General features: G+C 41.6%; 1 protein-coding gene across 1 annotated transcript in view; it reads right to left on the reverse strand.

Moving 5' to 3' along the window:
* Window positions 1-14,978, reverse strand: part of ARFGEF2 (ADP ribosylation factor guanine nucleotide exchange factor 2) — a 35,490-nt gene that overhangs the window by 19,805 nt on the left and 707 nt on the right. Inside the window, exons 2-16 of the mRNA XM_041478427.1 lie at window positions 9,034-9,064; window positions 8,104-8,227; window positions 7,370-7,516; window positions 6,360-6,539; window positions 5,733-5,942; window positions 5,465-5,495; window positions 4,755-4,826; window positions 4,339-4,487; window positions 3,822-3,952; window positions 3,065-3,299; window positions 2,703-2,802; window positions 2,340-2,479; window positions 1,745-1,853; window positions 1,032-1,233; window positions 192-303 (exon numbers count right to left, since the gene is read on the reverse strand). Of these exons, the coding sequence (XP_041334361.1) occupies window positions 192-303; window positions 1,032-1,233; window positions 1,745-1,853; window positions 2,340-2,479; window positions 2,703-2,802; window positions 3,065-3,299; window positions 3,822-3,952; window positions 4,339-4,487; window positions 4,755-4,826; window positions 5,465-5,495; window positions 5,733-5,942; window positions 6,360-6,539; window positions 7,370-7,516; window positions 8,104-8,227; window positions 9,034-9,064 (1,973 nt within the window). The remainder of the gene's footprint in view (window positions 1-191; window positions 304-1,031; window positions 1,234-1,744; window positions 1,854-2,339; window positions 2,480-2,702; window positions 2,803-3,064; window positions 3,300-3,821; window positions 3,953-4,338; window positions 4,488-4,754; window positions 4,827-5,464; window positions 5,496-5,732; window positions 5,943-6,359; window positions 6,540-7,369; window positions 7,517-8,103; window positions 8,228-9,033; window positions 9,065-14,978) is intronic.

Genomic DNA, 14,978 nt, shown 5'->3' on the forward strand with positions numbered 1-14,978 from the left:
ACACAGTACTTTACTGAGAAGCCTGGGACAGCAAGTAAGCAGCAGGTAACTGTGGCATTAGGTGTGTCCATGAGGAGCCTTGCACGTTCATTTCTCTAAGATATGAACTCCAGAGCAGGGGCACACAGATACCAGGGCAGGGCCAAAGGTACAGGGGCAAGGGTAATAAATTGTGCTGCATGTAATCTTACAGAGCAGAGGCGTTCCTCTTGGTGCAAGAATTGTGCCAGGTCCTCTGTTGTAGTGCCAAGCATTCCCTGCTCCTGTAGATACTGTATTCCTCTCTTTGGCTTTTTATTAAACCTATTCAGACAAAAACATGGGAAAATTGACATACAATTAAAAATATAACAGCCTATAAAATTTGAGTTTTACAGAGTCCTCATAAATCAAAGATTCTGTGCTGTAGCTCCATGTCTTTTCTTTCTAGTTAGGAAAAAAGTTAAAGAATGTGCAACAAACCTACTACCTGTATCACACCATAGGCTCCACTTCATAAGGTAGATTGAGTTGCTGATAACCTGAGAAGTCATCACCTGAAAAACTCCAAAACTCACCCTTTTGAACATGAAAAATCTGACACTCTCCATGAAATGTTAAAAATGCTGCTGTTCAAGACCTTTTTCTAGCATTTACAGACATGTAGACCTTCAAATTAATTAAAAAGAAGTAAAGCATAGCTGCACAATGATTTAATTCTTCAAACTCTATTTCAATAAAGGAAAACAAATCATGTAAGAGCTGCAAGACAACTGTGTCCCTCAAATCAACTTCTCTACAGAACTACACACTCTTGCAGAGTTGAGTCAGCAAAAAGGAAAGCTGTGAAAACCCTTTCCACTCCACACAGGATTATATGAAATTCCCTTTAACTATAACAGCCTCCAGCACTGGTTTTTCACAACAGCAGGCAACAGTCTTCAGCATTAATATCAATTCCTAAGTGTCCCTACAGGTGTGACTGTGAGACCATAAGAAACAATACATTTTATTTAAAGTGAACATTAGTTTTCCTGTCATACTGGGCTTACAGTTCTATCCCATGTTCAATTATTTCCTTTTGCTGCTTGATGACTTCAAATTGCTCTGGATCATCTGGGACAGCAGTCTGGGTACCAACACTTCCAACTCCTGACGATACAGTGGAGTCCAAGGAACTGACACTACTCCGTCTCCCTCCGGTGTCCAGGCATTTACCTTCAGCCATTTCCTGTTCAGATGGTTTATATGAACCTATTCACAAACAAGGTGAGATTTAACTTATTCTTCTTCAGTCAAGAGCTTTTAGTTACAGAACTTTTAAGCAGAAATCTGTGAGTTAATATTCTTATTTTACCACATATATTTTTTGGCAGTCTGCACTACATTACATGAAGATGCTCTATTGATGCAATTCTAAAATAATCCAACTAAAGGCAGAAAAACAGCAGTAACTATGGAGAAATTCCAGTACTTCAACTTAGTAGCTCCAAGACTGGTCACATGCATTGCTCTACGTCAGCCTTTATAGTAGACAAGGGGCTGGCTAAAGCTCATCCACAGGATCTGGTTATTCAAAACAGACACTTGGAGAATCAGTTACTGCAACAGCACCAACAGCTGCTTGCAAAATACCTCACTTGTGTAAACAAATTGTTAAGATACAAACCTAGCACCCACACTTCTGAATAGCTTCTAAACAGTGAACAAACACAAGAATGAACTGATCAAATAAATCAGTCTCTCCACAGAGAAACAAACTTACCCAAGCTAGTCTGATGATTGGGGTTCACATAAAGGTCTTTGCTCCATTCTACCATACATTTTAAAATAGAAACCAAACATTCAAGTCCTTTTTTCCTCAGGCTTAGTTCCTAAAACATGAAGAAGAAGAATAAAATAAAAAAAGAAAAATCAAACCAACAAACCATGCTGAACAGTCTGTACAACAGTCTCCCCCTAAGGACTGGAAAAGTATAATCTTAAAAATAAAATGCTCATAGTTGAGATATGGTATAAAGTCTGTGCAAAGCAAACCCCACAGACAGTACCACTGGTTTATGAGCTCCAGAAAGGAAGCAATTTAACTGAGGCAGAGGAAGGCTCATTTAGATCTCTCTCCCTTGGCAGTCAAACTAAAGAGACCAGAACCAGCCTGGTCTCAGTGCAAACAGGCAGCAAAATCACCAAGTAATTAATGGCACTGCTTCAGCGTCCAATTGGAAATTATTAAACTAATAAAAAGTAAGTAACATCAGTAGGTTACAGACAACATGAACCTCTGGAAGTATGTGCAATGATGCAAAGATAGCACTGTTTATGAAACAATAGTACTGTATCTTCAAAGATGCTTTCCTTACCTGTAAAGGTGTCATTCCCAACTCACTCCCACTTCGTCCCTGTGCAATTTTGGATAAATCATTTACAAGACGTTCAAATATATTAGCAGCGTTTAAATCACAATCATAGTTAACATAAATATCCACCACACACTGGGCATCTGGAAAATAAAAGGAAATGCAAGTATTAGGATTCTGTGCAATATAATTTTTAAAAGGAATCAGCCAGCTGGAGCAGGCATTGCAGATGAATCCAGACATTTAACCCAAGCACTCCAGGATCAAATTCAAATTTTCATACTTAAACATTATATGTGGCATTTCTTTCCAAAATAATTTTCATCTGCTGCCAGAAGAAGTGATTCTTTTACACAGTGGAAATACCTGCACAAATTCTAGTTAAAGTCTGAATCACCATCCATTTGTGTTCAAAGGAACTTGAAGAAGTCTCTAGAATATTCAGGAAGATCTCTTTGAAGAACACCTGCAAAATAAATAAGATTAAGGACTTGATGATCTGAAACTTATTAGAACCACATCAAATGTGCAGATTCATTTCTGTTCAGCAATTTCTCTTCAAGAGTAATATTTCATGCATATTAGAATTTGGACACAGTAGTAATATGTTAGTTTAGTAAGCAAACCAAACTAAGACATTAAAATGGACGTTCCAGCCGTCTTTTTACCTTGAGAACAATATTTTGAGAACTAGAGCATATGCAATTTATAGATTAAAAGTCTCTCACCTCAATCTGCATTTTTAAATGGGTCTTAAAATTTGAAAGCAGTGTGAGGAAGATGGCAAGAGAGAGCTCAAACACATCAGGAACAGAAGAGACTCCATTTTTAGATAATGCTACACAAAGATATTGCTTGATTGCATTGATGAACATCTCATGTGTCCTGAAAACCAGACCAGCATTCTGCAGCACTGAGAGAAGCAGCTGGAGAGACACAACCTTGGAACGCAATTCATGGGATCTAGAAAAAATTCAACATTAAATGTATTTCTATACTTTCTTAATATATACTTGTATTCAACATTAGCACTGTAGCATTTCTTCTACATCAGGAAGAAGTGACTGCTATTTTGAATAATTTAAATGCAGGGGGCAAGAGGGGTGGAAATCAGCCAAGTGAATTTTGAACTTCTACCTTCCAAATCTGAAATTTTTTCAGTAATATTAACATCTTAGACTAGCCTAATAAATGCAGCTCAGTGCTTCTTAAGCACTTCCCCACTCTCCCATCACAAGCTTCACAAATACTATAGTCAAGGCCACTCCAACTGGTAAAATTAATGAGCTTATTATACAGAACTGAAAAATCTCAAGCATTGAATTTTTAATAATTTGAAGCTACTTTCAATTCCTGATTCATCAAGCTAACTAAACCAAGGGCCTGACAAGTGCATTTTAAATACCTGCTTAACTATACAGCAGCAACTTAACTGTCTCCAAAAGCTACCAGGAGAGGACAGAATAACAAATCCAGCCACATTACTTGGGATCTGGTGGTCCTTCCCCCAGCGGCTTCATGGAGAGCTTGCACAATGACCTGAACACAAGGAAGGCATCCTTTTGTAGAACATGGGAAAATCTGGCAGCAGCTTGATGTCCAGAAACATCTGTTTCCTTGAGAGTAAGAAACACAACACAGACCCTCAGTGAGACAAAGAAACAGAGCAATTAGGAGATTCCACAGCTCCTCTGAGAATCGGCTACAGTTTAAGCTAAACCTAAACAGGATTACAAGGGATCTGGATCTTTTCACACACGTTGACTGACCCTTTGTCTCTGTCTCCACTCTGTATTAAAATACTACTAATATAATCAATTTTAAGACAGGTATTTTCAATATATGTTTAAACTGCAGCTGCTGCTTCCTTTTTGAATCTGAGCAGGACACACACATTAGAGTTTCTGTCCCTTTCTTCCGCCAAATCCCACTCTATTAGCTGTCACAATAAAAACATGTCTTATTTTGTAGATGTATATTGGCATCCAGTGCAGTTACTTACCAGATTATCAGTGGAGGAAACAGACTGCCCATCATCTGGAATCCCATTTGTTTGTACATTTTCATTGCTAGAGCCAGAAAGAAGAGTATCTGCAGTCTCTAATGCAGGCAGAGCCTTGACAGGTTCTGCTACCTTCTTTTCTTCGGCCACTAAAGGGGAAAATGGAAAGATGATTAAAATCATGCAAGAGTTTTCTATCCCATGACTTTGTGAAGCTCTACCACCGAGTGGCAGAGAAGTAGCACTGGTAAACTAGAAAGTTTCTCAGCTATCAGCAAAAGAATATTGTGATACAATCGAAAACTGTTCTTGCTGCCTTAGTAGGCATTCTTGTCCAGATACTTAGTAACAAAAATTACTTCCATGCTTTTATAATCAATACATATGCAACTATTTTACTTTAGAAGACTTTATACCTTTCACAGCTGAATCTACCACATCTTCCAAGATGCCTTGAACCATTTCCTTTCCTCCATCAATTGTTTCCTCTAATAAAACACAGAGAGAATTTTTGATTTGGTATTTTTGTTTAGGAAGAAGACTAAAAGGAAAAACATGACAAAGGCAGAAGCATAAAAATTTATCAGTTTTCTTCAGCAGCTCTCATTGAAATTAATTTGTGAGAAATTAAAAAATACTCATTGATGTTATTTATGTTGTTTGAATCAAGCCACTGATATTTTTAATGCAGCTGTTTTGTCATTTTTATTTATCAACTGTTATAATTTTATTTATCAACTGTTACAAACATTCCCAATTAAGATGCAGTATGTGTTGATGATAACATGCACCATTTTTACCACAGGACTTCCCTCTACCTGAGAGCAGTTCTGTCACATCCCACATACCATGACAATTCTCCTCCTTTCCTTCCCCTTTATCAACCTGTTCAAGTCAAATTCCATTACAATCCTCTATAGATAAAGTACACACGGATTAACTGGAATTCTAGGGAGAACAGGAACCTTACTGCAGCAGTTATAGCCGAGGATGGCAGCACACTCTGGAAATCTACTGAGGAGAGCCAAGGGAGCCAGTCACTCCATCAGTGCTCTCAAAGCGGCCTCCAAGAGCATTTTCTACAGGTTGGCTGTGAGTGAAAGCAACAGAGAGGTGTTGTGCTCACCTGCTGCCAGCAGGACAGGGGCCCGCTGCAGCTCCCGACGGCCGGGCTCTCCATGGACGGGCTCTCCAGGGATGGGCTCTCCATGGACGGGTTCTCCAGAGACGGGCTCCCCGCAGACGGGCTCCCCGCGGCCGGGCTCTCCAGGGACGGGCTCCCCATGGACGGGCTCCCCGCGGCCGGGCTCCCCGCGGCCGGGCTCTCCATGGACGGGCTCTCCAGGGATGGGCTCTCCATGGACGGGTTCTCCAGAGACGGGCTCCCCGCAGACGGGCTCCCCGCGGCCGGGCTCTCCAGGGACGGGCTCCCCATGGACGGGCTCCCCGCGGCCGGGCTCCCCGTTGGCCAGCACGGGGCCGGCGGTGCCAGCTCTGCCTCCCCAGGAGCTGTGCTGCCGCTGCCCCGGCCGTGGGGACCGCGACCCCCCCACCGCGGGGGACTGCGGCTTCTGCGCGCGCTCTGCCTCTCTGGACTCCTGCAACTTGGAAAGCACATGTGGAACGGTTCATCTACGCACAGAATACACTGAGGGAAATCCTGTGGTGACTGATGATCCTTTGTGAACACACGTTAAGACGTGAAACTGTGAAACTACAATCACTTGGCCAATAAGATTAAAAAGATACACTTCAATTTTATTTGAAAAGCATCATTTGTTTACCCAATGCCATCTGGCAGAAGCTATGGTGTGAAACCTTATTATCAGCAGAGCACATCACCTTTTATTCTCCACTCAGTCAGTATGCCTCACTGCACAATTTGACAGGTTTTCTAACATCACAAATCAACAGATATGCAACTACAATGACAGATTCATTAAAACAACAATAATAATAAAAAGTTTTCAGTCATTTGTAAGCCTAAACATTTGAGATGAGAAAAAGTAATATCTACTTACAGCTTGATTTTCCATCCGTGTAAAAATTACATTTAACATCTGTGTAAGGGTAGCTTTGGCAGTTGTCTGGTTAATAAGATTTTTACTGGCCAGATAGATGTTGTAGCAGGTTCTAACCGTTTGAAGAATTGTTCCTTCATGAATTTCTATATATGGAGAGGTTACTGCAGTGAGAAGAGCCTAGGAAAGTCCATAACATGGTAAAAATGAAACCTGAGCAAGTAGTCAGCAACACTCCTCACACATGTCTTCCAGAATAATCACTGCATTTGCTACAAAACACAGATACCTTTTTTTAAGGCTTTACAAGCAACAACATTTCAAATCAAAGAAAGTTCAAAAGGACTTCCACATCTCTACTCTCTCTTGAGCTATTCTTAGAGGGTCTTATCAAAACTAACTTTCCACCGAGGAAGATACTCCACCTCCAAAAAAATTTACTATATTCCATAGCTTCATTTCCACACAAGAGTCAACTGGCCTACACTAATGTCAAGATGGATTACTAGAAGGTTCACTAACCTCCAACCTCAGCTACAGTAGCCCAAGAAGATTTCAGAACCAGAACACACACTACTGATGGATAATACCACACCTTGTTGAGAACATACATTGGCAAAATGGCCAGGGGAGCAGACAGGCTTGACAGCATTCCATGGCACTGCATCCCAGTTCCAGGGCCTGCTATCAGGGCTGAGAGCAATTCCCTGGCCTGATGGAGGTAGGCAGTGAGCCTCTAAGAGGAGCACCAAGTTGTCTGAAAGATGGTTTATCTCAGAAAGGACAAACATTTTTAAAATATTCCTTTACATCCTGCTTTCCCAATAGGAAGTACATTTTCCTCACCAATTCTGCTCTGGTGACAGCCGCCCTGAGTGCAGTGACACACAGAACAATGCAAGAAATGGAGCAAATGGGCCTTCAGCAATACTTTGCCTTTCTTTTTTTTCAGTTACAAAATGAGAGAGAAAGCAAATTAACATTGCACCAAAATGAATTGAACAAAATACCTTAATTATCTGCAGCTGTACTCCTTCATCTGTTTGAGGACCCTGAAAGCAATTGCAAATGGTTTCCACTATTCGGTCAATCAGTCGTTTTCCAGGAGCTCCGCTGTCCGGAGCATTGCCAGTGATGTGCCCATAAGCAATGAGTTTCTAGACAGAAAGAATGCAGCTTAGATGACCATATACTGTTAAGAAAAACACAGTTTAGCACAGCATAAAAAGGTGTGTTTAGATAGCATACCTCACTTAACCAGTTTTAATGTAAAAATTTAACACCATCTATTATTGTCTGGCCAGCAAATACTTTGACTGCTCACATATGTGGACAAAACAGATTTCAGTATGACACAAAAGCTTTTTCAACTCAGGCCATTTCTTCATACCATAACCAGAGAAAAACATTTTAACACCAGTCTTTTCCAGAGTGTGACTTCCTCTGTCACATCAGCACCACAAGAAACTCCAGGTGGTAACACTCCAGGTGGAGCACGACAGACGAAGCACCTTTAGTGCTGGGTGTGAGGATCCCCCAGCCCCAGCAAAGGGGCGGCAGCAGGGCAGCCACACTCCTCCCTGTGCCCAGTGCCCGGCCGAGTGTGACCCTGGGGCAGGGACCTGGGGCAGGGGCTGGGGTGACCCTGGGGCAGGGCCACTCCTCGCTGCGGGAGCTGTGTGCCAGATCTGGTCACTGCAGCTTTCTCCACCTCACTCTGACCAAGCTTACCCACAACACTTACCTGCAAACAATCCAGGGAAGTACTGACGATGCGTGGAGACTTTGACTGGCAGGCCAGCTCAAATGGAAGGAAATATTTATCTGCTTCAATGAAATTTGCTTTTGGTGGAGCAGCAGTGCCTTCTCTAGGTCAGATACAAAGAATTATTAATTTTTCTAAGCATGTATATCACAGCAAACTACACTTTCTCCTTTTTGATTTAGAGCTAAATAATGCACAGCAGCATACAAATATACTGCACCTTTCTTGCACATACTTTCTTAAACAAAGACCAATTTTCTTTAAAAATCACACAAAATCCATTTTACATTTATTTATATTCTATCTGATCTTTTTTGTCTCTTTTTCAGCTTAACTCTTTCCTCACTATACTCCAACACTGTCCCACTATCTGAAATATTGGAAAACTCCTACACAACTGATACATCTACCCATGTTATTCAAAATGGATTAAACAGTGCCCATAAGCAGAACACTAAGCAAACAGAAACACATCTGGAGACCCATTTGCTCATTTTCAATCACAGCACAGTGCTGGAAAACTTTTTTAAAACTTTCATTGCTGTAATATTTAAATTGATCTTCTTGATCTAGGTAACAAAGAGCACAAGCTATCAAACAGAGGGTATGTACTACTCCCCATACTTCCTATCAGGTTACTGAGTCCAGTAAAAGGAAGCAAAAAACTGGCACCTTTTAGAAATTTCACAATTTTTTCCTGGTGAAATGCATAGGCAGTTATGACTTGAGTACCCACAGCCACAAACATTGTGTAAGTGAAACACACAGGCCAGGCAACGTTCTTGGCAGAAAGGTGGGTCTGGGTATTCACAAACTCACTGCTATAATGTATATACACTCTTACACTTCCACAAAATAATTCCATTTGTTCTTCTCACACACTTCTGTTTAGAGTAATTAATAATTTACCTTTGCTTTTCCAGCTCACTTTTTATTTCATCTGGAAGAGAAAAAAAAAAAAAAAAATTCAAGCCTTAGTTATCATTATCAATAACAGAGTAATAAAGCAAAGATATTTACTAGTCTATTCCTGTAACACCTCAGCTTCAGAGATCAGAGTTTCACCAGTTATTGAAAGATGTATCTCTCCAATTTTACATTTAAAAAGCTACTTTTTCCAAACAAAAGGTATCTTTCTCAATAAAAGGTATCTTTAGAACTCTCAGGCATAGTATGCAACTTCTATTCAAGTGTAAGTCCACATCACAGAGCGCTCAGGTCTGTAGAAGCCTTTAAACTACTGCATAAACCATGAGTCCAATGCATCCAACCTTCCCCCAGATTGCTCATCCTAAGCCTTACAACAAGAACCAGCTGGATAAGCTCCCAGGAGATAGGAAATCTCAAATGCACTCTGTCCTTTTGCCAGCAGATTTTTTTTTAACTACACTTTCAAAGAGCTTTCATAAAACTACAGAGACGAAGAAAGTTCCTTTCTCATTTCTCTTGTATTCAGCCGCAGATCCCAAAGATTCTAGTAAGGCTTTTTGAGGACTTCTAAGGTATCACCATGACGCACAATACAGACCAGCATAAGCACCCACTGTGAACACTGACAAATCCATATCTAAACCAGCTCCCACAGTAAGGCTTCACAACTGCATCATCTGTGACACCAGCAGAACCTGCCATCCCACCCTACAGCACATGCTGCAAACTACCCTGACTCTGCAAATTACCATGCTTACAAATCTTGTTTCAATTACAGGTATTAGAAAATGACCATTCATTCAGTATTTGTACTCCACAACTCTGGAGAGACACCACTGTTTGTGATCAGATGTCCACAGCTCAGATTATTTCAGTGCTGTCTCTGAACCTCAGGAATTTCTTCTGTCTCAATAGAATCAATACACAAATCATACTAAGGAACAGGGACTGCAGCAGATTACAGGGTTTTGTCCCGACCTGCTTGTCAGTAAATGGCACAGGAATTAATCTTCACAGCGTGTACTGATTTTGTAAAACTACTACCCACACTGGATAGAGAAAATGGAAGCAGAACATAGCGAAAACCTGTATAACTATAAGCTGTGAGTGAGAAGCTCCATCCAGGATTACTGTTCCCTCTGCCATATCCACTTGTTAATGAGCATCAGTCTGACATCCCTCAGCTCTCATGGCACACAATCATGCCATACCAACTGAAGTAATGTTATCCACCCCACAGTCAGCCAGAGAGACACCAGAAAAGTGGAAGAGCCTGGGGTGCACAGTGTTCCCAGCTCCCCTCAAAGCCATCACACAACCATACCCAGCAGCTCTACAGAACAGTTGTCACTTGCCAGCCCTGCAGATGCCAAGCCCAGCATTCAGCACTGAGGCCTGGGGGCTTCAAGGTCAGTAGGAACTTTGCAGCTCTGTGACAAAGCAAAGCCAGCACCACCATCCCCTGATGCTTTAGGCTTCAACTGGAGAGGAGACAACAGAATGGAGGTTGTTGGTAAGAAATGACCAAGGTTTTCTGTGCCAAACAGACAACATAAATCTTGCACAGCACCACTTCTTAAACCACTGTGCTTTTCATTCCAGGATCCAGCTGGCATACCAATCAGGTGACTAGTCAGAAATTCAGTTCAACATAATTTCAGTTCAGGCCTTTTGATTTAATTACCTTCCCCATCTTTAACACCATATTATAATCCAAAGAGAACATATGTGACCCACCAATGTATTGTGTCCCTGTTTTGATCTGCCTTGCTCTCAGCACAGCACATTCCCATAGCATCCAGGAACAGCTGCTTAAAACACAGAGTCTTCTGGGTAGCTTTACACCTTCAGAACACTTAGTCCTGCCTCCAGGTTTTGGCAGAGAAAGGCATATTTTAGCTATAGCTACAATCCCAAGCACAGCAGAATGCCAGGGTCAGCAAAACATAATTAATGCTGTATTTCAGACACTCTGTAGAACTACGGTGTACAGAGCTTTTTCTTAATGAAGACATTTTTCTAATGCCAAAACTTCACTAAGTTTCTCTTTCTTTCAAGGAGATCATTTCCCCCCCATACTGATTGTTTTGCAGAGTAAAAAAGATGTTGAATTTAAAGATTCACAAATATTATAGCCTTAGGGAGACATGATCATGCCCATCTTTACAGATACTTGTCATAGATCTTGCACTGGAAAAACAATGCAAGAATAATATCCCATATTAGAGCAACAACAGTTTAACTCTCAGAAGTATTCTATAAACAACAACAACAGAAAAGATCTAGCCAAGGCCTGACCAAGTTCCCCACAGTTTTATTATAATAAAAGCTTTTCTAAAGCCATATGAAAACATCTTCACCACAACAGTATTTTAATACATATACTGGCAGAAAAGAATAGATGAAAGGACAAAAGGCAGCTGCAGGCATACTTCTGCTACTCATTGCATCAAAACAGTTTGAAAACCTCCACATCTGAAGTACTCATTTGGTGGCCTGACCATCACAAATGAGTAAAACAGAAGTAGTTGCCTAATTGAAGTCTGCTGCCAAGAACAGCTTGCCAAGCCCTAACCAGACACGGCCAGCTTCCAGAAACCGCCCGCCACTGGTCCTGTTTTTCTCCAGTCACAGGAGTAAGGGCCACAGCTCAACTCCCTTCTGCAACTACAGAACACAGTCCCAGTTTTGGTCAACATCTGGTCACCCCAGCACAATGCTGACCCTTGACTTGGTGCTTTAGGTACCAGAGCTCCCTGTCTCTCCCACGGCGCCTCCTTCAATCAGAAACGTCTTCAGCCCCTGTGCTGCCCGTCACACCAAAGTCTGGCAGCATTCCTACCAAGCATGGCTTTGCAGCAACTTCTTCCAGAGTTTCTGGCCATAAAAGCAGGATGAAGATCACATTGGGTAGCTGTCTTTCTCTAGCAGATGGATGGGTTCAGTTCACTGGTACTGAAAACTACACATTAAACCAGAGGGCATTTGTTATCTGCCTGCAGCTCGATGCCTGCTCTGCGGCCTTACAGTCAGGTTTGTGTCAGCGGCAACAAGCGAGCCCCTGTGCAAAAAATGGCTTGTGCTGGCACAAGGCCACGGGCCACGGTCCGAGCAGCAGGGCCAACACAAACAGGAGGAGCAGGCAGAGCTTCCCTCCCCCAGCCCAGTAAAGCCGCCCGCGCTGCCCAAGCCCAGCCTGCCTTCCACTCCATGCAAAGCCCAACAGGCATCGACCACACGTGGCTGTGCAGAGCCCTCCAGAAAAGGGCCGGGCCAAGCTGGACTCTGCCCTCTGAACACGCTGGCCAAGAGGCCAAACGAAGAAACACAACTTATTTTGGACATTTGTCATTTATACACAGAGACTTCCTCAACATGCAACCAGATTCCTAGGTGAAAGCAGGGTTGAAAAGATTTTAACTTGTTAACAAGCTAACTAAACAAATTCTGTTGCTTACAAAGCTTGAAGATATGTATGTGGAGCTGCTATCAGAGAAGGCTGCAGAACCAGCGTGGCTGCACAGTATGTCATTAAAAACAGCCCCAGTAGGGCAGGACTAATAGTTTATGTGAGTGACCCAGGTGCACAGTTAGCATTAGTCTAACATGAACTGCTGGGATACAGACTGTCAGTATTCCACTGCAAATTTTTCAGATTTATTAAGAATCATGTGTACCTGGAGCTTTATGTAAATGCAAATGCTTATTAAACAACTATTTTTATACAATACAATGGTCTGTTGAAAAGAAACTTTCTTTAAAACACAGTTTTCTAAAGCAGAGCAGAACAGCTTCTCTGTTTAAAACCCTCAATTTCTCCCAGTCTCTCCTGGGGTTTACTGGCACTACAACTACAGGAGACAACCGTTACACCTACTGATGAAGCAAGAGACTGAATGAAGGAATCTATTCAAACTCTGCTTACTTAACATTAACGCTGTGTATTTCAAAGGAGGGCGTGGAAAGAGGCAAAAAACCCAAAAAAAGCACCACTGTGAAGTGGTTCTGTTCCTTTTCCTCCACACTTGTATTTCTGTCCTACTTGCACCTATGTTACTTCTGATTTCTACAAGATCATGTGTATCTTGTAGTCCAAAACTGGTCAGTATTAGGCCAGTGAAATGACTGAACTACACAGAAAAAAGGATAGAAGAATTTAAATTTAGAAAAATTAAAGCAGATTAAAATTAGAATTAAAGAATACTTATATTTCCTACACAAGAGAGACAGCAACATTCAGTAGCAGTTTACTTAAATTCTTAAATTAAGGAGTTACATGTACAAACCAATACAGAACTCATGTAAGAAAGCAAGAGCATCATTCCCACGGTTAGAAACTTCTGTCTCACCAAACAACAAATGTAAAGCACAGGTAAGTAACAGAAACACTACTGCAGTAACACCATAGCAGAAGCCATAAAAACTGGATCATTTCTCTTAGGCAGCTGTAGAATACAGCTTAGACTTCCTATTTGGAAAAAAAATTCATCTTAGACTTCCCTGGTCCCAGGAGCAGGTATCAGCTACACATGCTCCATGTTGCCTGGTTTATAGCTGGCACAATGCCACAAGGCTCCAATGAAAACACCGCTGCACAGAGAACACTGCACAGCAGAAGGGGCTTCGTAAGTAGAAAGGGATTATTTGAAGTATTACTTGGCGAAAAGTGCAGCAGACAACAGCTGACACAATGACCACTTTCATAAAGTAACTACATTTCTTTCAAACAGAATTATTTTTATTCAGTGTTAATTGGACTTTTTATTTTTATTTACAACACTGAAGCTTCTTTCATCCCTGACAGTTTCTCTTGGTTACAAAGTTTGGCCTGAATTCTGCAGATTGCCAGTAACATTCTCCCCACATTTCCTCACATATTTACAGAGCTTGAAAATTAAGTTGAAACTTTTGGAACTGTCATAGTCTTAGTTAATACAAAGTATATGCCTAATTAAAATTAAGTATATGGAAATAAAACTGATTTTTTCACTCAAGAAAAGAAAAAAAAGGCTTAACTAAAATAGAATAAAGTTTGGGGAAAAAAATCACATGTAAATAAAAGAAACCCCATTCCTGTTAGCAACCTAAAATGATCAAGTACTATTCACCAAACATAACAGAGATCCTCCCATACAGTCATCCAGGCCCCTAACAGCTGGTCAACAGAAGGTTATCTCCTTCTGCTGACCTCTACTTTAGCCCAGGAAAGCCCACGGGCTCCGTTTCAAAGCAGGTTTATGATGTGCACCATGACAAGCATCAGCTCCCCTCCCACACGCCGGCAGGTGCCACGGGGCTGTTGCACAACACTCTCCCAAAATCTTCACCTGCAATGCCTGAGCAAACACAGACCTTCACCAGGCATCTTACAAGGAAGTTCCATTCCTCAACCTCTAAATATATTTATACAGCAGCAAAACAAGGTTCTCAGCCCTGTAAATGGGTTCAGTGCATGTGGGGGAAGAGATCAGGAAAAGAAACTCATTAGGAAAAGCAGTCTCTGACTGCTGGGGCATATGTGTTTGCACTACAGGTAGCTCCTACACATCTCCTGGCAGTAAAGACGGCTGGGAGGAGGATAAAAATGACAGCATTTCTTTGAGCTCACTCTGCCCGGGACACAACTTGCACCTGCCCAGCCTCCTTACATACCCAACCTGTCTTTTCTTCTGCCTTGGATACACTAAATGTTCCCAATTCAAAGGAAAATATTGATGGGAAGCAACCAAAACTGAAAGTGTCACTTTTGCAAATTAAGAAAGGGCCATGGAGAACTGCAGCTGCAGAGCTCTACTGTTCTACTCAGTTTATCTTCTCCCTCTCTGTGACACACCACAAGCTGTCAGAACTTTCACCACAGAAACCTTAACATAAGCTCGTACTTGCAGATTTCAGGACCAGTCCACCAAATTCGCAAAAAGCGC

The sequence above is a fragment of the Pyrgilauda ruficollis genome, unplaced genomic scaffold (genome assembly GCF_017590135.1).
Source record: "Pyrgilauda ruficollis isolate IOZ18807 unplaced genomic scaffold, ASM1759013v1 scaffold45, whole genome shotgun sequence".
Taxonomy (NCBI): Eukaryota; Metazoa; Chordata; class Aves; order Passeriformes; family Passeridae; genus Pyrgilauda; species Pyrgilauda ruficollis.